Here is a 23,402-nt window from a genome sequence, read left to right as displayed (position 1 = left end):
GCTACCTTTTCAAGTGGGTTGATGATAAGTTATTACAGTTTGAACGTTTCACTATTGTTTCTAATGTGCTGTTCATTCTTTTAAACCTATCCAGTTGCTCCCAAATTAGCTTTGTCAACAGTTTCTTCTGTTCAAGTTGCAAACCACAAGAGAGGTAGGAATTCTTGGATTCATACAGTGATTTCATGGTGTTATGTGTTGTGAAACATTGCACTGTATGAATCTGGAATATCTGTGAAGTGTACCCATCAGCTTATCGGTGAGGCATGTTGACTGATACCAATCAATGCATCAAATAGTACTGAGAATGTCATCTGTAAGAGACAAAAAACTTCACTCAGAAATTTCACTGCTGCAAATTAAAATTGCTGCAACATTTGTTTTCTGAAAGATTAACACGTGAATAAACATTCAAACAGCTTAGGATCCTGTTTAGAACATGAATGTTAGAGTATTAACATTGTTGCTCATTGGCATTGAAAATAAGGAAACCCACTTACAGTGAGTTTCAAGGATGCTTTTCATGAGAACAGAATGGCAGATTCCATGTTTTGTGCCCATTTGACTTTTGGACAAACGAAATAGCTTATATTTTCTATTTCCATTGTTTGAAATGAAATTGAATGAATACCAGTGAAGATCTACACTGGGTTTAGCATTGATTATGACCTGAAAATAATAATTACATTACTTACTTTAAATGCAAGCAAGCAGTATCTCATCTGTGACTCATGAATAGTCCATTCCAGCTAGCATCTGTCATTCACAGAATGAAGATTTTTCAGGAAACATAAAGACTTCTGTTTTTATTTTACCATTTTCCTTTAAATGTCTTCTGTGACAGGTGTGTCTTGTTTTCCACCCTTGACTGTTGGGCTTATGTCATGTTTTTGGTTTGTGGGGTTTTTTTTTGTTCTTTGTTTTTTCATGAAACACCTCTTATAAAGAAATATATTTATTAACAAAATCAAAATTCAGTTTGACCCACTTGATGAAAATTACCGTAATAGCTTATTTATTCCTTATTGAATAGAGTCAGATCATTTTCCAGATTTTAATTAATGTTGAGTTGGTCCTTCTGTGACGTATAGAGAAAAAGATGAAACTGGTCCAAAGATGGGAAAAGGGAAATGGATGGTATTCAAACCATGTCTTAAACTTTCCTCACAATGTGCTTTTTACATATCAAACATTAATGGTGCCCTTTTGAGGGGAATACAAATGTATATGAATTTGGGGAAACTAAGTTCTTTGGAACAGACCGGCCACAGCGTCATAGAGTATCAAGCCTATCTGGGCAAGTGTGCCCATCTTAAGGCCACAGGGGGAAGATCTTTCTTTATCTCCAAAATGCAAACCCACACAAAGAAACCAAGGAAGTGGAGGAAACAGAGAAGCATTAGGGACTTTCATAGATTTCATTTCTCTTATGTCCCGTCAAGTACACTGGAAATACAAAGGGCCTCTTGATCTGGAATTTCACCCTGCATCATTGAATCTACAGTTTCCTGGGGTCATAGCACTAATGAGGTTCAAACACATCTCCAGAGGCAGGAAGAAGCCACCTAATGACTTATCATTTAAAAAAATCCATATCGTCATCAAATGATGTATGTAGCTTCAAAAGCTACATAAGGTTGCAAAATAGGGGAGGGATGGAGTAAGGACCAGCAAAATGCTACAGCCACTTCACTGCCACCCCTGGAGGAGGCCCCTCAGAGGCATGGTGACTCTATTAATGTAGTGAGAGGAAAATACTTTTTGAGAGTTCTCATTCCTTTACTTTCTATCTAAACTCTTTTCCCCAAATCTGTTTTGTTTCTTTTTTAATGAATTTTCATCAGCTTTCCTAATTTGGCCAAAAAGAAAAATGACCTGTGCCATATTCAGAGGACTTGATCTTATATTTACATAGGCCATGTAACATATGATGCAAGGCAACATGGCGAACAGTAAGAAAGAAGACACCCAGGGGAAGTTTAACCCCTCCTATTCTAACGTTCTTTTTCTTCCATTCTCTTTCTCTCCAACCTCTTGCTTCTGGCAGCTCCTCCTTGCCCAGCCCTTCTCCAGCCAGTGTCAGTCAGAAAGAACCTTTACTTAAGAGGGTTGGGTCGTTCCTGATCTAGACCAACCACTCCTCCTAAAATACTCCTTCTAAAGTATCCCTAGCTTTAATTGGTCTTAACTAGCCAATTGCTAAGTATTGTAGTATCTTATCATAACTGTTTCATATGAGCTCATCTATTCGTATGGGGGATTTTACCCCCCAGGGGACTTCTGGTTGTCACAACTCGGGGGTTGCTACTACATCCAGTAGGTAGAGGCCAGGGATGCTTCTAAATAGCCTACAACATATAGGAAAACAAAGAATTATTTGGCCCAACGTGGAAATAGTGCCAAGGCTGAGAAACCACCCTAGACTCTGCAAGACTGGCTCATGTCGTTCCCTGGTATGAGGTGATTCTCAGGAAATATGTACTGCCAGCAGTTCCTTGCACACCATGGCCATGTGTTCTAGATGACCCCACTAGCTCGTCTACACGGCAGCAATGAAAAATCATCTACAGTGTAATCTGAGATTGAAAAACTACATAAAACCATAGAAGTTTTTACAAGTCTCCTCTTTTTCTTCCCAAAATGATCTGCATAGACGGGTAGACAACCTTCAGCTAAAATAATCAGTAACTCAGTTACACGTTGTTGGTGTGGCTGTTGTTTTTCTAAACTCTTGGGTATATGGGATGTAGCCAGACTCTGATGGAATTCAAATGGGGGAGGCATGAATTTAAGCATAACTTTCCTCTTGTGTCTGCCTGTGTTTTGCAAAAAAGGGCACCTTTAGAATCATCACATATTCACAGATACGTTCATTTGACAATGTTCGTTGAGTGCCTAGCATGTGACAGATGTTTTGAGTTCTCTGGCTACATCTGTAAACATAACACAGTCCACACTCATGTATTTATACTCAGAGTATGGGGGAAAAATTATTTTAAATATACTTTCCAGATACTATAAATTCTACAAAAAATTAAGTAGGATTAGGAAATTGAGGATTAGTATGTTTAGGCATTGCTGTTATTTCCAATAGAGTGGTCACAAAATTTTCTTTGAGCAGAAACCTAAGCACAAAGTGAGGAAGCAAGTCACAGGGATGTCTAGGGGAAGAGGATTCTACACAGAGGTAACAGCAAGAGCAAATGCCCCAGGGAAGTCCCTGGCATGTTTGCAGAGCAACATGGAGGCTTTGTACAAGAGCAAGGAGGAAAGTGATTGCAGTGAGCCACCAGGGAGGCCAGGGGCCAGATCAATTGGGAATGAATGCATATAAGTTCTGTGTTTTATTCTGAATGGCATGGAAAGCCATTAGGATTATAAACAAAGGGGTGTCATGACTGAATTTAAGTTTTGAAAGAGTCACTCTGACTGCTGTGTGGAGAGGAGGTATCACTAGCATGGAAGCCAAGAGAGCAGTTTGGGGACAATCGCAATAATCCAAGTGCCTTTAACTCAAGGTGACAGAGTAAGAGGTGGTGAGATTAGAGTGTATTTTAAAAGCATAGCCAAGAATATCTGCTGATTGACTGGTTGTCAGGGATGAGGAAAAAAGACATGTCAAGAACAACATCAGGAATTTTGAGCTAAGCAATTGGAGGAATGGAGTTGCCATTTACTGAGATAGGGTGGGCTGCCTGGGTGAGTAGCAGGTTTGGTAAGGTTGACCTAAGAGCTCTGTTATGAACATGTTGAAGTTGAGATATCTAGTAAATGTCCAGGTGGAGACTAAGAATGCAGATGAGTATGTCAGTATGTCAGTCTGGAGGAAGTCTCACTAACTGGGGAGTTGATCTAGGCTGAAACAACTATTTTGGAAAGGTCAGCATCTACATGATGTGTAAAGTCCGGAGACTGGGTAAGGAGCCCTAGGCTCTAGGTTGAGCCTAAAGAGCAAAGAGTTCCAAGAGCTAAGCCCTGAGTACCTGTGAGGAGAAAGGACCAAGAGGAAAAGAGAGGGAAAAACAATCATGGGTGGAGAAGAAGAAGAAGCAAGAGAAAGTGGTGACCCAGAAGTCCCCTGTTTTAGGAAGGGTTTCCTGGCAGCCCTAAAGGTCCCTTTGAGACTTATGGTTATAAACTTAACATGAGACTTATTTCAAAATAGTTGGAGAAAAACTCCAGCCACATTTAGCTGCTGGGGTGTAGGCATGGAGAGATGGAGAGGTGGATTTAAGCAGGATCAGGTTTTCCCAGGAGACTGATTGCAGTGGACACTCGGGGTCAAGGGAGATGAGAGTGTATGAAAGGAAGTCACTGTAAGGACGGACCATGGACTCCATACTTTGTAAGAAGGGAAAGGAGGACATGGCAGGTCAATGAGTTGAGAGATCAAAGAATTATTGAACTATTAGTATCATCCCTGCAGGGTCTTAATATGGTAATGTAACTCAGACTACATTGTTAATAATCATTCAAGGATTCTGTGCCTGTGTGGAAAGACTAGTTCCTAAAGAGTGGTAGATTAACAGAATACTGAAAAATAATACAGCAGCCTAATAATTACATTTGAAATGCCTTGCATTTATACACTGCTCTCATGTTTTTCAAATCATTTTCAAAGATCTTTTTGTCATTTTACATTCTCAAATATATCGTGGCCAGAGAAGACAGCTTTATTGAAGTCTCAGAAGAATCTTAGAAGTCTTAAAAGAATCAAGTTGCTACCCTGTTTCCTAGATTAAAAGATATTTAAATATCCACTTATCTTCTAAAATAAATTTATTAATATTGGGCATTTAACTGGTATGGTTCTATATATAATTATACAACTTACATTATTTATCTTCTCCTACCAAAATTAATAAATCGGTCTTCAAACAAGACCCAGAAACAAATAATGTCATTGTGGAAATGTATACTACTCATTGAATTCAGAGTAATAGTAGATGACAGTGTGACACTTGATGTGTCCATGGAGATTCATGGGCTGAGTCTTGAAAGTGTTGAACTTGGATATCTATAGATATGTTTTATTTCTTGGATAAAACTTTGTCAGATAGAGCTCAGCATGTACTCTTGCCATTGCGCAGATCTTACAGAACCCTTCAAATACCCACAAAGGAAATGATTTATGAAACTTCTCTAGCCTTATTCTCTACACTTTCCCCAACTTCATACCTTTGCAGGTTCTATTCCCTTTTCACCTGAAATGCTCATCCTCTCTCCCCCAAACTTCTTTTTTCTAACAAACCCTACCTGCCCTCATGGAAGACCCATTGTTAAGTCCAGTGTTAAGGTAGTTTTTGCTAATTCCCCTCAAGTTAAATGACCTTCTCCTTAGATCACTTTGTGTCACTGTTTGGCTTTCTTAGCACATGCTCTTTTGTTTTCTAGTTATTCTAACCATATGTTTGTCTTACCCACAAAACTAGTTTTTTGACAACAAGGGCTTCTTTGTAGCTCCAGCTTTTTTCAAAGCTGGATAAATTATATTAGGTGCACCAAGGGCCAGCCTGGGATGGGGAATATGAGAAACAACCACCAAGGAACGTCTTCCAGGAGGGAGAGCCAGAGGACAGGGCTGTTGATGCCCATTCCTCAGCAGTTCCAGGCAGCTCTGAAGAAGTCCTTAGGAAGCAATTAGATTTGGAACTTGGGTCTCCTTCCTGAAACCGCTACTCTTGGGTAGCTCTAGGCCAGAAAGGTTTTCCCTGTTCCAAATCCTCAACCAAGAAAGGCTCTAGAGCCCTTTTACGTTTCCTCACAAGTCAGAATTGCCAGCATAAACAGGTGTAACTCAGGGAGATATAGTGTATTGGAGTGATATGTTTGTTTTCTAAGAAAATTTAATTTGGTGATCTGTAATTCCATTATTTTTGTTGTTATTGTTTTATTATTATTAATATGGCATACCTTAACTACTGCATAGGCCTCCTTCCCACTCTGCTCTTCTCCCTCTGCTTCCTCCTGATCCCAGCCCCCAACATGCGCGCAGTGCGCGCGCGCGCACACACACACACACACACACACACACACACACACACACACACACGACAGAGCTATCCTCCCCTAAAGGAACCAGCTTGTCTTCAGGAGCCTCCCCTTCTTATTGCTTCCCTTTTGAGTATCTAGAATCCCCAAGGTGCTGACCCTAATCTTGGTATTTTTCACTAGTCACTACATCCAGTGTCCTCCTCTGCTTTGATCCCCATTTTATTTTATTCTGTCAGGACCTTGACCCTCTGCTATAGCAATCGGCTCTGCACTAAATAAATCCACACCATTCCGATGAGTACCAGCATGTTTAAAAAAAAATCCAGTCTCTCTTCCTTAATCTTCGTTATTCATTTTGACAGTGCTTATTCATTGTTACTCTGCTCATCAAATGCGATACTTCCAAAGTTTATCTAAGCCAAAAGAGTAACTCAGTCCCTTGCATAATGCCTGGCACATGGTAGATCAACCCAATAAAATATGGAATGAATGAATGAATGAATGAATGGGTTCAAGTAGTGGCTGTCTTTGGCTTCCTAGTGAGGTAAAATAAAGGTCAGACATTAAAAAGAGGAGTATTTTTGGATAAACTAAATAAAGGTTTTGCAGTATCACCGTTGACCTTCCTCATTAATATCCAGCTACACCTGCCCCCATATTTTGAGAAGACAAATTAGCTTACTTACTTACTTACCTACTTACTTCTCCCGTCTTTTTTTTTTTTTTTCTTTTTCTATCTGATTTGATGGTGATTGCTACCGGTAAAGGCTTTGTCTTTACCACTTTTTTGAAAAATGTTGAATTAGATGAACAACTTCTTGCTTTAGCTGAGATGCAACCAAGAGAAAATGTAATCACTCCCCACCCTTCCCCACCTGCTCTCCTTCTCTTTCCCCATCTCCTTGTCTAGTTCTTCTCACCATCAGGACCTCAGCCTCAGAGGCATCTCCAACATTCTGGGAAAACAAAGAATGGAAATCTGGGAGTACTGCGTAATCACTAGCTGCCTAATCCTTCTTTTGTAGTGGACTCAGCTTGAAATTTGAATGAAAAGGAAATCTTCAGAGCACTTTTCCCATACAAATCATCTCTCTGTTTTTTGTATTTTCTCTCACACATAAACAAACATCATATTTAGCCTGATGAAAGGCTTACAAAGCCTGTCTTTCCTGTTAGCATTTGGAATAAAAATAGAGAATTGTTTAGTCCTCCAGATCCCTATTAAATTTGCCACAATTTCTGTGAAACACTGACCGAGCTACTGTCTTAACATAAATGATAATGACACTAAACAAAGGAGTCATGGGTGATGGCAGGCTCAGGCCCTAGATGCTCACATACTTCCCTCCCTTTTTCTAAGAGTGCAAATATGAAGAAAAAAATGGGGAAGTGATGTAAAGACAGTAAAGTTCTCACTGTGCAAAAATTAGACTTTTGCATCAATGGCGACCGAGCCTTCCCAAATTTTAAAAGGTGTACACCTGCAAATGCTTCTGTTCATATTGTATGCCAAGAATTAACACTCTTCGATCATGTTCTGAATGTCCAACCTTTCTATCCTGCTTGAAACAGATGCTACTTCCATGCCAGTCACAACCACCTGTGGTCGCCATGTGTCATGTTGCATCACATAGATGTAATGCCATTCTGCCATCTTTTCTCCACTTCTCATTTTATCCAAGCATGTAGTGTGCTATTACTCTGCTACTGTATACACTCTGTATACATTTCTGTTCTTCCTTGCAAGATTGTGAATGCTTCGGCCACTCCAATCGATGCAGTTATATCGATCTGCTAAATACAGTCATTTGCGTGAGCTGTAAACACAACACTAGAGGGCAGCACTGTGAGTTATGCAGGCTGGGCTACTTCAGAAATGCTTCTGCACAGCTGGACGATGAGAATGTGTGCATAGGTCAGTTCCATTATAATTTCAGCTATTGTTCTGTGCCTTTCGAGCTATGGGGAGCTATTCAAGGTGAAGAGGCTGTTAACTTGAACCACGGCTGAGCCAGAATGAACTTTCTCAATGGAGAAAACATCCTTGTGGTAGACTTAAAATTCTCTTGTGCCGGTTGAATTGGGGAATATATTCTGAATCCTTATGTTTTTGTTGCTTTAAATATGATGATCTGGAAATCTTGGTTAGAAGATGAAGAATTTTCTATCAATTATTCTTTCTTCCTTTTTTTTTGCATGAAATCTTAAAACCTGGTAATATCAAACTGATCTTAAAGGCTTATGTTGTACATTCAACTTTTAAAATGAAAACTCATTATATGGGACTTAATTATAGATATGAGAAATTAGGATAAACTCTTGCACATAACTGGTAATCAACAAACATTGATTGATTAACAATATTGCCAATTGGAATTGAAAATCATTAGCAACTGGTAATATAGAAGTTTGCCTGACTTTTCCATCCATAGCAAGGAAATTCCATTTATTTAATTTTCCTAGCCCCCCAAAGCAGAAGCAATTTCTCAGAACTATTATAGGCAATGAATTCTCATAGCTTCCAAGGTAAATAAGGAAAAACTGGGTCCACAGGATTCCCTTGAGCACTATCCCCTACCCACCATGACTACTGCTCAGGTCAACTGGAGAGAGAACCTGTTTTCACAGACAAAAAATTTCTCCCACTGGAACCAGTCTTTAAGAAAGGGAGCTGATGGAAAAATAAGAAACAATAAATGGAATTTCACTTCATAATTTACTTTGAAGAAATGCATATATTTGAAATGGTCAAGGTACCTGTGTGTCTGTTACCATACCAGTAGGTAAAAACATTGGCAACTAATTTTCAAAATAGAATTTTTCACATAAAGACTAATGTAAATTTTTTAAAAATGCAGAAAAATGACAGGTGGTTTTTTCATCAAAAAAGAAATCTAATCTGCAATTCGGAGATCATTGTCTTCTGATTAGGTCATCAAGATCATATGTCTACTTGCCCAGAATCCCATAAACTAGGTCTACAAGTTGTTGTGAATTCAGTTAGACCAAGTTTACACAATACTGTTAATGTCTACAGTATGTTCTATTTTTCCAAGTGCCTCCTTATTTATTATTTGTGAATTAGTGGAGAGATCACTGGACTTAGAGACCGGAGAGCTGGGTTCAAGTCCCATTTTGCTATTTAATAGCTGTATGTCTTAGGTAAGTCCTTTCAGAACTCCCAGTCAAACAAACTGGGATCATATGGAATGCCCAGGAAACACTTGGTAAACTGTGAACTGACTTGCAAATATGGTTTGTTTTTGTTTTTGTTTTGTTTTGTTTTGTTTTTACTTAATCCTCATTAACAAAACCAGGGGGGGTAAGTATTCCACTGATAATTTCCTCTATTTTCTAGTTGAGAAAAGTAAGGTGAAATGAACCAAATTATACAGCTTTAGCAAAGAGTTAGCTTCCTGACTTCAGAGCTTGAACATCTTCTCCCAGCTACCCTGACATAATTAGCAAAACTAAACTTGTCAGACTTCTTACTTAAACGGTATGCTTTTTGGATGACAGTAGCAATTCCACCATGAGTTTGTGAACAGTAGTTCAGTGGCCTTTATAACAATCGGGGTTACAAAGATTTGAGGCTATTAATAACCCAAAAGACATGTAGCTGTCTGAATTTTGAATGCAGAGCTACACTTCACTGAATGTCATTTGTAAAGATATATAAATGTCATACAGTAAATACAGAAACAAGAAAAAAGGTAAAATAAATAGGTATGCAGGAATAAAAATCATTTTCATAAAATACCTAAGATTAACATGTTTTACAGTGTTAATTTCATAGTATTTTAAACAAATCAGAGAAAAAGGCCTTAAAAGAAAAGATTTTATTCCATGAAATTTCTAATAGCAGGTAACTTAACAATATCCCAAAGTGTTTTACTCAGAGTATTCTTTCTTATAAGCTTTGGCCTTTTTCCAGTCCTAAAGTAATTTTATGAAGTATAAAATCTGCACTTACTATTTAATTTTAAGAGGTTTAGTCCTGTTGTAAATCTATTTCTGATTATCTACAGGCAGGAAGGCAGCCTGTTTGGCTTTTGTCTTTTGAATAACATCAACTAGTGATGAAATATGAAAAAGCTGAATATACATTTCTTCTCCTGCCGAAAAAAATCAAGAGCGTTTGTTATCTCCATTTCTAGACAGTTTGTTAGTTAAAATTATAAATCTTTGGGGAATTTTATTTTATTGAAGCAAACATGTTTCTATTCAGTATTTTATACTTTCCAAACCAAGTAAATTGGTAAACACAAAGATGAGAACTTTTAGGTACCATTAAAATTGGCTATAATATTCCCCCACATACCAAAATTCCTTAAATTGCTGCCTTTTTTCTAAGGCGTAAAATTGTTTGTAAAGAATGCATTGGAAAATGTAGCTAGCTGATATATGCTATAGTCTATCTTTTGTCTTTAGTCTATATATATGTACAATGAATCAATAACAATAAAAGCTATGTCCTATAAGAGCTATGGGTTCCACTTTTCCCACTTGAAGAGCTGCCTACACACCAGGCTAAGGCTGGAGTTTGCTCTCTGAGGGCCATTGGTAGCCTGTGGCTCCCTATTGCCAAGGTTTGCCCTAAGGGAAAGCATGAACTTATTCACTCTTTTCCACAGTTAAGCTCCCCAAAGGGCTTGAGCCAGGACTGAGAATTAAATTGAAGAGCATACGTCACAAATAATTGAGTTTAATACCTTTTTGTATAGAAAGCACTAATGAAAATGAATGGATATTTACCCAATTCACTTTCACGGAATTAAGCACCAATCTCAGAAAATTTGAACTTCATCTAAGTCTTCTCTAAATTTAAGGGGGAAAAGAGGCATTTTGGCCATCTCTTCAACAAATGACAATGAAATCCACCACACTGGCTGTGAGGGAACAGGCCAAATCTCGACAAAATATAGACTGCATTGAAGTACATGTCGTAAACTATTTGCGTCATTTTATATTATGACAGATATAAAATGCAGGCTATTCCGTGTTGCCACAGTGGTTGCTGCTTATTGGTTACTGGTGAATTTCCCCATTTTCATACAAATTCCAAGCACAGCCATGTCTCCAAAGATGCATGTAATTACCCTGTATTACGCAGCAATTACATGAAGATGACACCCTTGCATGCTTCTGTTTTATATAAACTCAAGCATTAAGCAGGAAGTTAGAGGATATGTGGTTCGTGACCTTGGGTAATCACTGCTAATAATCTCTGGTAACAAGCTTGACATCAGAATGAAACACAGGGTTCAGCATTTGCTACTAAACGTATCTCAAATTATGAAGTATTGTCTTTTTATTCCCCTTGAAACCCAAGATCAGGTAGTCAGAGGTACCTTCTATAGACAGGATACTTCTAGTACCTATAAATCAATTGTACTGTAACTTTTTAATCAAACCTCCAAAATATTTCATGTTATTTTTTAGCCTAACAGTCCTGCATATTCTTCCTGGTTGAATGTAATAAAATACAGTACTCCAAGGCCATCACCAATATCTACCATTGACCATGGTATTCTTTTAAAAACTAAGTTATTTGTACATAAGGTGGTAAATAGACCACACCTCTCCTTGTCACTTATTTTCCCTACTGTTTGTATAACATAACACTTATCACCCTTCCTGTGACAATCACTGGTTTAGGTGTCCCATGTTTAAAAAAAAATTTACTTTCTTTGCATCTAAATCCTTATATTAATATAATTGCTATGGGCTAAATGACTAGACTGGTGTGTGGATTCCTGTTGGCTAGATATAACTCTACTCCCTGGTTTGCAAAATGCTGGTGACTCACTGTCAACTTATGCACTTGAAATAGTAAGAAACATTAAATGTTGAATAAGTATAAGCACAGACTTATAGTATAAATATGTACACAAAACATTTTAAAGCCATACAAAATTACTATTTAAAAAAAAAAACCTTTTTAAACAACTCCCTTGTACACACATTAAAATAGAAAATGATGACTTAAAACTCTAGTTATTAAATACAAACCAAGCCAGGCAAGGAAGGAACATTTTAGTTTATTTAGTTTTATTTTTACCTGCATATGTCACTATCACTATTAGTCTTATCAATGCTTATATCACCACAATGCAGAACTCAAAAATTGACTAACATGAAATAAATCATAATCGTAAGGTCTCCCACATTTTCTGAAGACATTCTCTAGTTAATTCCTGTAGTAAAACCAGAACAAAATGTCCAGTCCTCTCTATAACGTTAAACCTTGAATCTCTGTTGCCAGTCTAAAACACTAAACTTGATGCTGTTAAGCTAAGCTCTCAGGGCTTCCATTGGTTGGTTGGTTGGTTGGCTGGTATGATTTTACTTGTTTTTTAACCAGAAAACCTTTTAATAGGACCCTTTTAGTATAAAGGAAACTGAGAGACAGAGAGGCATAATGACTTGTCCAAGATTATACAGTGGGGTAACAAGGAAAGAAACTTTGGCCCCCAAGTCCCCAAAGCTGCAAACTAGCAGTTATTACCTTTCAAACTAATGGAAACCTAAGGAATCCCCACTTCAGGTTCAGCCTTTCAGCTAAACAGAGTTTCAGAAGCAAAAGTATCCTGTATAAGAGTATGTGAGGAATCCAGAAAACACTCTATTTACTCTTCATTGGACAAAGTTGTTTTGTCCTGCCAGGAGACATTATGATGAAATATATGTCTCAAATTATGCCTGTGTTGAAATTTACTTGGGATTACAAAATTTATTTTTCTTTCATGATTGTTAATCTAGGCTGCATAAAAACCGTACTAACATGCCTAGCAGATAGAGTATCTAAAAGCTCATACCAAACAGTATATATATAAATAAGTTAAAGTGCTTTCCCATATCATAAAGTAAAAATGCCTTTGAGTGAACAAAGTGCATTCATATTGCACTTTAAAAACGTTCAGCAGTTCTCAAGTATTGAGTGTAACAGATAAGGCCATTTGAATAATTTAAAACAGATTTTACACTGATGGCATATTGATTTATCCTTGATATACAAACTTCTCATGGTGTTCATTAAACCATCTAAAAATGCCCTAACAAATGGAATCTCTATTATGATCTGTTAGCCATGAAGAGCATAATGTCTTATTTCCCGGGAAGTTTTCAGTTAATTTCCTCCCATATCATAAAAACAGCATCACAGAAGGCTGAGGAAATAAATAAAGGGGCCTGAGATAGCTGTATTTGCCAAAGCATTTCATTAGCGGACATCTTTCTTTAAGTAAGCGATGCATTTAAGTGACGCTCCTGTGTTGATAACCTATAAGCCATGCAGACTTGTCTCCAGCCTGTGTGTTGTCTTGTTTCTACAGAGTGTTATTGTAACCCTTTGGGCTCAGTCCATGATCGTTGTAATGGCTCAGGATTTTGTGAGTGTAAGACGGGAACGACAGGGCCTAAGTGTGATGAGTGTCTGCCGGGAAATTCCTGGCACTACGGCTGTCAACGTAAGTAACTCTGGGAGCTGCCCTCTGCCTGCTGCAGCATGGCTGATCTGCTTGTCCAGGCCGGTGTGTGCAGCTTCTCAGAGCAGAAAAAGACCCAAGCCACTGACAAGCTTTAAAAGCTACCTAAAGCCCCAGCCTATGTATAGGAGAAAGAGCAATCCATCAGCTGTCCAGCCAGCTTCTTTGAAGCCCATCTTCTTCTCCTCTGAATGCAGGAGCAACTTACATTGAAATATTGTACTCAGATCCATGTACCTGGCCAGACCATAAATTAAGTGGCACAATAGGGACCCAGCGTGGAAATCCTTACCGCAAAATGAAGGGTGATGTGGATGTGGTTAATATATTTCTTGAACTGAAAGCTACCTCAAAGCTCCAGAGTTCATAAATTAAATGATATCTACATAACTTATTACCACCCCTGCTCTCACACCCATCACTGAATCTTAACCAGAAACCTAAGGGTAATAAATCTAAGGGATATTTAAATGCCAGGGTAAAATAATGAAAAAAATCAATATTGATTTTAAGCCTCTGAGGTTAGGCACCATGCAGTGAGACTTAGACAGATGCCATTTGGTTCAGCCTCATTTCTCTGAGGATTATCAGACCTTCTTAAAAGCTTGTCAGGCAGGTGGCATGTCGGTGTATTCGGGGAACAGAAATTTAAAAATCTGAGCAGAAGCTTCCTTCTGTCATTCATAACCTTTTCTGCTTTTTCATTATGCACTAACTTGTGAGTCTATCCATACACATTTAGCTTACTAATATTAAAGAGCCACCAGGCAAATCCTCTAGAGCAGTGCAGTCCAATAGAAAATTGTGCAAGCCACATATGGAATTTTAAATGTTTTGTTACACACATTGAAAAAGAAACTGAGTTTAACGTCTTATTTTATTTAACCCAAATATCCCAAATAGTATCATTCAACATAAAATCAACATCAAAACTATTAAAGATATGTTTTTTCCATACTGTATTTGAAATCAAGTGTGTGTTTTATTCTTACAGAACATCTCAATTAGGACTGACCATATTGCAAGGCCTAATAGCCACATGTGTCTACCATATTGGACAGCACAGCTCTAGACACTTTTTGTTTGTTTGTTTTTCTGCCTTTTTGGGATTGTTTTGTTTTGTTTTGTTTTTGTTTTTGCTTACATTTCACTTGAAAACAATGTCAGCATGCAGGAACTGTCTAAAGCTAAGTCCAGGGCCTTACAGAATATTTCACCAGCCACTTGTCGAATTTATACTTATCTGTAAGCTACCCTTCTACGTAATGTAAAGCCAAAGTGAAATTAACTGCCATCCTATTGTCATGGGCAGCAGAAAACTGTGGTGATAGTTTGAGAAATTTGCCATTGAGTATGCCAAGGTTAATATGGGATCAAGGAGCTGGAGGTGAGCATCTCCAGCCATGCTGGAGAGGAGCATTAGAAGACAAATAGTCAGAAGTCATGCAACACAACTGCACGTGAGCTCTGCATAAGGCCATGGTTAAAAATCCTACATGCTATAGATTCCTAGAAGGCACCTTAGGGGTATGGATGACTTGGTGGATCCCAAGGACCATATGAGGAGCCAGGACTCAGCAGACAGTCATTGGTCCTGGAACATCTGGATGTGGAGGTCCAGAGAATGCCAGCAGCCAAAAGGAGAGAAGGAGGGACAGACAAAGGAAGGACCCAAAATAGGTCCAAGACTCAAGGCATAAGGCATAAGACTTTACAATTAAGACACACTTCTCTAAAAGAAAGATCCATGTAAATTTCCTGATGCAACAGGACCTGAGGAATGGGTTCCTGTAGTATAATCAGAGAAAGACATTAGAGAGGAAAACTAATCTAGCCTTAGGGGAAATATATCCCAAAAAGGTCCTAACTTGATTTTTCTGTATTAATTATTGGAGTATTATAAACCAATATAATGTCATCAAATTTTCCCTTCTGGAATTGGAAGACTGTATTACACATGGCCCTACCACATAAAGGCTGTGCAATATAGAAAACTCTGTACCTCAGCTCCAGCATCTCACATCCTTGGTATGTATGGATAAATGAGATTATGGAAGCAAATGCTTTATCCTCTTGAGTATTTCTTGAGTACCTTCCATGAATTAGGCATTGAGGTAACAGTAGAGGCTACAAGGATGAAGAAAGATAGCTGCTGTGGACATATGGGCATGGAGTTCACAATCTGAGGTAAGAGGCTAACCTGCAACCCAATGATTATGAAAGAAGGTGATCAGAACTAAGAAAGACCTATAGGCGTGCTTTTAGTGAAGCCCGGGTGGGAATTGTAAGGCTTCCCAAAGAAGTGACATTTGATTCAGTACTGAAGGATTAGTAGGAGCTTTACAGGAGGGGATTTCTTGAGTAAAAGTGAATGAGCTAACCCACTATGTTCCAGAAATACCAAATAGTTTTGATGTGATGGGGGATGAGGTGTGTGTGTGTGTGTGTGTGTGTGTGTGTGTGTGTGTGTGAGTGCACACGCATGCATGTGTGTATGTGTTGGGAGGGAGGGAAGATGTTGAAAAGGCAACCAGAGACCAGATCATATGGCTTCATGAACAGTAAGCTGAGGAATTTCTTCTCACTGGGGAGGAGACAGACACGGAATCCATCATACAGTTTTAAGCAGAGGAATGAAGTTGTCAGATTTTGTTTTAGAAAGATTATTCTGGCTGCTCTGTAAAGGAAGGACTGGAACAGGATGAGATGGGATTTGTTATATAAATTTAACATATTTCAAATACACCTTTGAGTATGCAGTAGCTTTTTCTCACTCTGAAATATATTTTCCTTCCCTCAGACCCACCCACATAGGGCTGATATTCTACATAAAAATATAGAAGTTCTGCTGTCAGTTGATAAATGGCTATGGCATGAGGATCCTTAAGTGCCTTCCCCAGGATCTCTCAGACCACCCCCAAGATCCAGCAACTACTAGGGTAATACCTGTCATAGTAAGGTGCCTCCAGCACCAGTATTATATAAAAGATATCATTCTAATTAGTTGGCGATTATAGGTTGACAAATATTTTTCATATCACTCTGTGTCTGCACACACATGAATGTACTAAAAATAAGTCCCTCAAGTCAATTCTCTCTTTCTCTCTTCCCTCCACCCTCCTCCCCACCCTACCCCCCACACTTCTACTGAGATGAACCCATCCTTGAGTTAGCCACATTATCAGTGGTAGTAATTAACCTGACAACAAGAAACCAATGCCAAGAAGAAAGCAGTGGTAAATAGGGCTGGCAGTGGTGCTGGTAGCCACGAGCAGGGAGGAAGCAGACACACTTAGGCTCTGGGTTTGAATTTCACCTCCACCTCCTACTACCTGCAAGACTTAGAGGAAATCACTTGGACTCTCTAAGCACAGTTTTTCGTCTTAAAATGGGGGTATACTGGGACCTAACACATATGATAATTGTGAAAATTCAAGGAAAGTAATGAATGTGGACTTTATGGTACATAGTAAGCACTCGATTATTATTATTTAATTCCAAGCACATGTTGATGTGTGAAAATGCTAGGCAAGAATCTGTGTTTAAAAGTTATTGTACAGTGATAGTGCAGAACATCAGCAAGCTGGGCCACTATTGAAATTCCAAACTGTGGACTTAGGAAGTTCTAAAAAGCCCTTTATGATAAGCAAGGCTGATTTAAGAGATTGAAGCAAAGCTGACCCCAAAAACAATGCTATGGCTTCAGCAGGCAAAATGAAGAACTCTAGGTTCATAAGTGAACCTTCTGCCTCAGGGGGCCACCGATTGTGTGCTCCATAAATGTAAGCTGCTCTCTCTGACATAAAAGGTGAAACACTTGAAAACCATTGGAATGAATGGTCTTTAGACAGCATGGAGCACACCCAACCTAGGAGAGAAAGGAGAAAGAAAAAGATTTCAAGGACACCAAGCAGAATCTAAATTAGTGTTGAGGTTACTAATAGAAGAATGAGATGTTGAGGAGAAGGAGGGTTTTTTTTATGTGCCCCTCTGAAGTTAGTGAAGAGGGATGAACCACATCCCAGAGAATAAAGTTAAATCATCCAAAAGGAAACCACGTTCCATGCTTCACATAAAACACGGAGGGTTAACATGTATTGGGAAGTAATGAAACACTTGTTCTAAGGAGATGGACATAGAGGAGGTTGGGGGTATTTTGGTTTGGAAAATTTAATGGAAATAGCCACACATAGAACCAATGAGACTGAAGAGAAGGTGTGTCATTTCCCTGGAGGACATATAAGACACATTAGAATATCATGCAGTGTATATTAAGCTACCAAGTATCTCCCATTTTTACCTAGTTTGTATGAATACTAATGGTACTTTCAAAAGAACTTATAGTCTGAATATTTGGACTAAAGTCCAAAGATTTGGTAACATAGTTCAGTGTTATGATTTTGGAAGATAACAGAACATGTAGGAAATCAAGAACTAAGTACATATAGCAAGGGGAAGGCTGAGATTCAGTTGCTGGATCATGGCCTACAATATCAGAATATGGGTTCTTGGAAGGGATCAGTACATATATTACTGTGAATAGAAAAATGAGTGTTTAGCAGAAGACGCAATGGCCTGATCAAGAAGATTTTTAATTAAGTTTGAGTAGGGTATTGTGAAAATACCTTTATAAAACTGTAAAAACTGAACACTGTGGCAAACCACAGAGTTAAGAAAAGAAGACAACAGTTATTCTCAGAAGAATAAGGGAAAGTTGGGGAACAATACTCTATGGCTTAGATGTTTTCCTTCCCAGAGAGAGCACAATAGTTATATTCATTTTCTACTGCTACTATAGTAAGCTACCAGAAACTTAGTGGCTCAAAACAACAGAAGTGTATCTCTTAAAGTTCTGTATTTAGGAGTCCAACAAGAATCTCACTGGGCTAAGATCGAGCTACTGGCAGAGTTGTGTACCCTTCTGGAGGTTCTAGCAGTAAAATCTTTTTCCTTGCCTTTTCTAGCTTCTAGAAGCCACCTGCATTCCTTTGCTCATGCCCCCCTTCCTCTACTTTCAAAGCCAAGAACTTTCTATCTCTCTTTGCCTTTCTTCCATTATTACATCTTTCTCTGACCACAGCTGGGAAAGGATCTCCACTTTTAAGGACTCATGATTAGATTGGGCACACACAGATAATCCAGGATAATCTCACTACCTCAAGGTCCTTATGTAATTTCTCTGTAAAGTTGCTATTGCCATGTAAAAGAACAGGTTATTAGGATATAGACATCTTTGAGAAGACAGTCAACATTGCCTACCACAATAATCATTGATAATGTCAATTTTTTAATGCCAAGGATAAATACGCAGGCATCATGGAGATGGAATGTAACTCATGCTCAGAATAAAGATATGCAAGAATAAAACTAACTTGAAAAAATACATTATAGGGTTAGAAAAGATTGCCATGGGTCAAGAAGGTATAGACTCACATTATGAAGTAGAAGATAGAAACAGTGAAATATTTTTCAGTCAAGACCAAGAAGCTTATGGAAAAGGTATTGTAAAGTGTATTATAGACCACACAGCTATTTGGAAGATATAGATATTTTTCAAAGCCAAATTAGAAAATCTAGATGCTCTGGAATCTTCCAAACTGAGGGAATTCAGATACCAAGATATTTGTTAAAAGATGTGGTCTACTAATTGTTGACTTGCATTGACAAGAGTGGAAAAAGGAGTCAGGAAACTAGTATTACCACTGGGTTAGTACAGAGATGGTAGTATCACATAAGTGAAGAAATGTTAATAAAAACCTTTAAGGGACATTGTCCCAAACCTTAAGAAAAATTCAAAATATCCTTGGGGGGCAGGAGTAAGATCTTAGACCCTTATTAAACACACACACACACACACACACACACACACACACACACACGCTCTTTTTTTTTTTTTTTTTAAGAAATAAAAGAACAAATTGTTCCCAATAGATGACCCAAAATAGAAGACTTCTAAAATAACCAACATGGCTATCCAAGGGTTCCCAACAGGGTTTTGACAAACACTTAGTCCCCACTGTGTGCCATACACTGTGCTGCAAATTAAGGCTAAAAAATAGAAGTTGCAAAAATGTAGGATGGTATAAAGTTGTGTTCACAGTTGCTTAGGTCACAAAGATGTGGCAATCTCAGCTCACATTCAAGCTCAATTCTAGATAGCAGTATGTCATGAGCAGCAAAGAAGCTAACACAACTTGAGGCTGAACAAAGACCAAAAGAAGTTACAGTCCTTCTGACATGTGCCCCAAGCAGCCCACGTCAAGAGTCTAGTCCTGGGAGACCACATAATAATGCAGCAGATAGTGATGTAGGAGAGTTCCATCTTTGGTGAAGGGATTTTCATAAAGCAAGCTGAAGCAGGTTGACACATGTCAACCAGGGTTCAGAGGGCTCTTATGTAACAAGTGGACATGTTGGTTCAGGAAGATAGAATGGAGACCAGTAGGTAAAAGAGAGAGGTGAGTCTCAGCATTTTCCAACAACTATTCTCCCCAGCTGTTTTAAGAACATACAGGAGAGTGCCTTGGGTAATGATAAATCCCCAGACTCTGGAAGAGTTCAGAGAGAAGCTGGATGGGCTCCTGTGAGTGATGCTTTTGGGAGAGTTTCTGCCTGAATGAATAGTTGAGTGAAAGGACCTCTAGGACCTTTCCAGCTTTTTGGCTCTAGTAGACCAAGTCAGTGGGCCAAGGGAAGGCATCATGAGATACCTCAAGTTGTATTAAGAACTAGTTTAGCCATTCAGCTGTCCTCTGTGCTCTTGCCTTTCCTTACCAATGGGTAGATTCTCATGCTTCTCACGGGCCATGTTCTGCATCCTCACTTCTTGGTAAATCCTTTTTTTCTAGAAACTAACTTTTCTCCTACTATAGATCAGGATGCTTTCTTTTATTTTCTTTTTTGATTGTTGTTTTGTTTTGTATGAGATTAACGTCTACAGACCTGCCAACTTGTGATCATTAAGATGATGCTTCCAATTGCTTCACTGAGATGAAGATTATACCTCCCTGGACAAATACTGTGAACCTAACTTGTAACTTTTCAATTGCCTCCAGTTGCAGTGACCTGCTATTTGCTGTGTTACATTAAAACATCCAATTCACATTTCACCAGTTGACCTCACATTTTGAATCCATTGACAGGTGGCACATCACTTAAACAAGGATGTCCGTGATGCTTCAGCGCATTTGCAGGCCCAGACATATGATTTCACTCATTTTGGCTCTTGCATCTGTATCACTAAACGTGAATGGCATCACTGAATCCAAGTTTTTAATTTTCTTGCTAGCAACTTGAACAACAGTCTCATCTCCCTTGCTGAGCACCACATACATAACAGTGATGAAAAGTAAATAGTTGGAAGGGTACTTGATGTTACTGTTGTTCAACTCCTAAGGGTGGGAAGGAAGTGCTCATTAAACAGAACCAGTAGGAGCCTCCCCGAGGTAATTTAAAAAGGAAAATATTAGGACGACAGAAGATAGAAAGTGGCAATTTGTAGGCATTACAAATAGGCTTGGTAGTCCTCCTGGGGAGAAAAGGCTCATTTTGTCATCTAGAAGAGCAAACCCCAGGGTTGCTCTCAGTTGTGAAATTTCTCCTGATTCAGCAGGACGTGGTCACAGCAGTCCGTCATGCTAATAGCCATCACTTTCCAGTTCCAGTCCTGTTTCCCTTCCATTCTTAGCATAACTTTAATTTGGGATTGGCAGAAAAATCCCACCAATCTCCAGTACACCAGGGACCTGATGCCACCCATGAACAGGGGAGCCAAGGCTTACCCTCATGCCATGGAAAGTGCTGTCCCCCTTCACATTACTAATGACTCCATTTGGAGCAACCATTAGAGGCAAAGGCTGGGGCAGCTTGAAAGGAGTGCCTTGTTCAGAATTCCCCTCACAGTTGGATCATATCCTAAGTATGTTCAAAATCAAAACCTGTGACTCTCGAATTGTTAGAGCTTGGCATAAGACAGATACAGACGGTAGGTATACTAACAGCAACTCCAGACCACTTCCTGACATTCTGAGGTTTGCCTGCTACTCAGCTACCCTGTGCTCAGCTCAGAGAGGGGCCTCAGTTCTGACCTCAATAAGAAACATTCCATATTTACTTGGCAATCCATATGAATTTTCCCCCTTTATTTGAAGAGAATTTTGAAAATGACAAGAATGCCCAAACTCTACAATTTTACACCACTGTACAAGTTCAACAGTGAAAGGTGTGTGAAATGCCAAAACTCATGGAGAAATGCGGGTACAACTCTATCTACTAGTGTCCCAGATTCGAAGCAACAGCCTGGTCCTATCTGATAGTGAGATGATCGAGAGGCCAAGAAGAAATACAATACATGAAGTTCTTTCCTTACTTTAGACAATACATAAATGGAGTTTCACCTTGAGCCACTCTTTACCCACTAGTGAGTGTTGTGTGTGTGTGTGTGAGAGAGAAAGAGAATCTCAAAATCTTCTGAGGCTGTGTATATAAAGGTAATGCCTATGTGTGTAAGTCAGCCCAATTGTAAAAGGGCCGCCCCACTTGAAATTTGTGGGAGAAAAAATTTTACATAAGTGAAAAATCAGTCCTCAGCCCCCATCAAACAGAATTCTGGGGTAGAGGAGCCACAGATAAACCAGGGTAGCTAGGGTTCCTGATAACTAAATTTTAGAAGTCAACACAATGAAATCAGGGATCCTAATTCTGGGTGTGACTGCTACCAGCTCTCCAAGGAATGTTTGTTCCACACCTCAGCCTTTTCTGTGCATCTCCTGTGAAATCCTCAGGCTCCTTGCTGGTTTGAAATTCTGTGATCCTGAAACCTCACAAATGGTTTGACCTACTTGCATTTGGGCCAATTTCTGAGGAGTAATAACTATTTTAAAATAATAAAAGTTGTTATTTATTGTACATTTTATGTGTGTCAGGAATACGTATGCATTATCTCATTCTACAAGGGAGGTTAAGATTATCTTCCATATTTTGTAGACAGAAAAACCGAGATTTAAAGAGGGCAATCCCTTCCCCCGCCAAAATGGCAAACCAGTTATTAGCAAATATTTATTAATTGAGTTTGCTGCAGCATTTTATAGGATTTTGTCATTTTTACTTCGAACATGGAGACAGAGACTTTGGTGATTTACTCCAGGGGTCACCATGCATTTTCTAGGAAGAGTCAGATAGCAATTATTTCAGGTTTCCTGGGCCACACAGTCTGTTGCAACTACTCACCTCTGCTGTTGTAGCCCCGAATCAGCCCAACATGATGTTGAAATGAATGCGTGTGTCTATGTTCCAATCAGACTTTGTTTATGGACACTAAAATTTGAATTTCATATGTTTTCACACGCCATGAAATATTATTCTCCCTTTGATTCTGTTTCAATCACGTAAAAATGTAAAAAACATTCTTAGTTCATAGGCCATAGTAAACAGGAGACAGGCTCCATTTGGCCTGCAGACCATAGTTTGATTTATTTCAAGCTCACACAGCAGTTAGAAATAAAAAAACAGAGGACCTGTTTAATAAAGCGGAGAGAGTATGAAGCAGGAGACAGAAGAGGACATTAAGAAAAAACGCACACATTTCATTAAAGTGTGTCTTCTATCTTGATATGGGTATCACAGGGGGCTGGTCTAACTGATTCATATTTACCAGGCCCTAATTGACCTTAAGAAGAAAGTTAGGATTTCCAGAAACATCAAGGCTGCAATCATATAATTTCCAGGACAAGATCACAGGCGTAGTCATTGCCAGCCGTTTAAAGGCTTACGAGCCAGCCGAGTCAATTTAGCATCAATTTAGTACAATCAGCAACTAATGAAAGAGGAATCAGGGTGGCCATAATACAATCAGGATTGCTCATGTTGGTGTAAGGAATCATTCTGTTGCATTCTACAGGAACAACCCATCACCTTGAACAT

At 38.8% G+C, this 23,402-nt stretch overlaps 1 protein-coding gene across 12 annotated transcripts in view; it reads left to right on the top strand.

Moving 5' to 3' along the window:
- NTNG1 (netrin G1) overlaps nucleotides 1–23,402 on the top strand; it is a 333,701-nt gene that overhangs the window by 274,954 nt on the left and 35,345 nt on the right. For 5 of the 12 annotated variants that reach the window (XM_019457677.2, XM_019457675.2, XM_019457676.2 and 2 more), the window contains 3 exons: nucleotides 95–154; nucleotides 7,742–7,909; nucleotides 13,329–13,463. The exons of 2 other annotated variants lie outside the window; for them this stretch is intronic. In XM_019457677.2, coding sequence (XP_019313222.1) covers nucleotides 95–154; nucleotides 7,742–7,909; nucleotides 13,329–13,463 — 363 coding nt within the window. The remainder of the gene's footprint in view (nucleotides 1–94; nucleotides 155–7,741; nucleotides 7,910–13,328; nucleotides 13,464–23,402) is intronic. 5 more of the 12 variants (XM_019457679.2, XM_019457680.2, XM_019457683.2 and 2 more) reach the window with 5 other exon arrangements.

The sequence above is a fragment of the Panthera pardus genome, unplaced genomic scaffold (genome assembly GCF_024362965.1).
Source record: "Panthera pardus isolate Hobbes unplaced genomic scaffold, ASM2436296v1 HiC_scaffold_11, whole genome shotgun sequence".
Taxonomy (NCBI): domain Eukaryota; kingdom Metazoa; phylum Chordata; class Mammalia; order Carnivora; family Felidae; genus Panthera; species Panthera pardus.
This window is presented reverse-complemented; position numbering and strand designations above follow the sequence as displayed.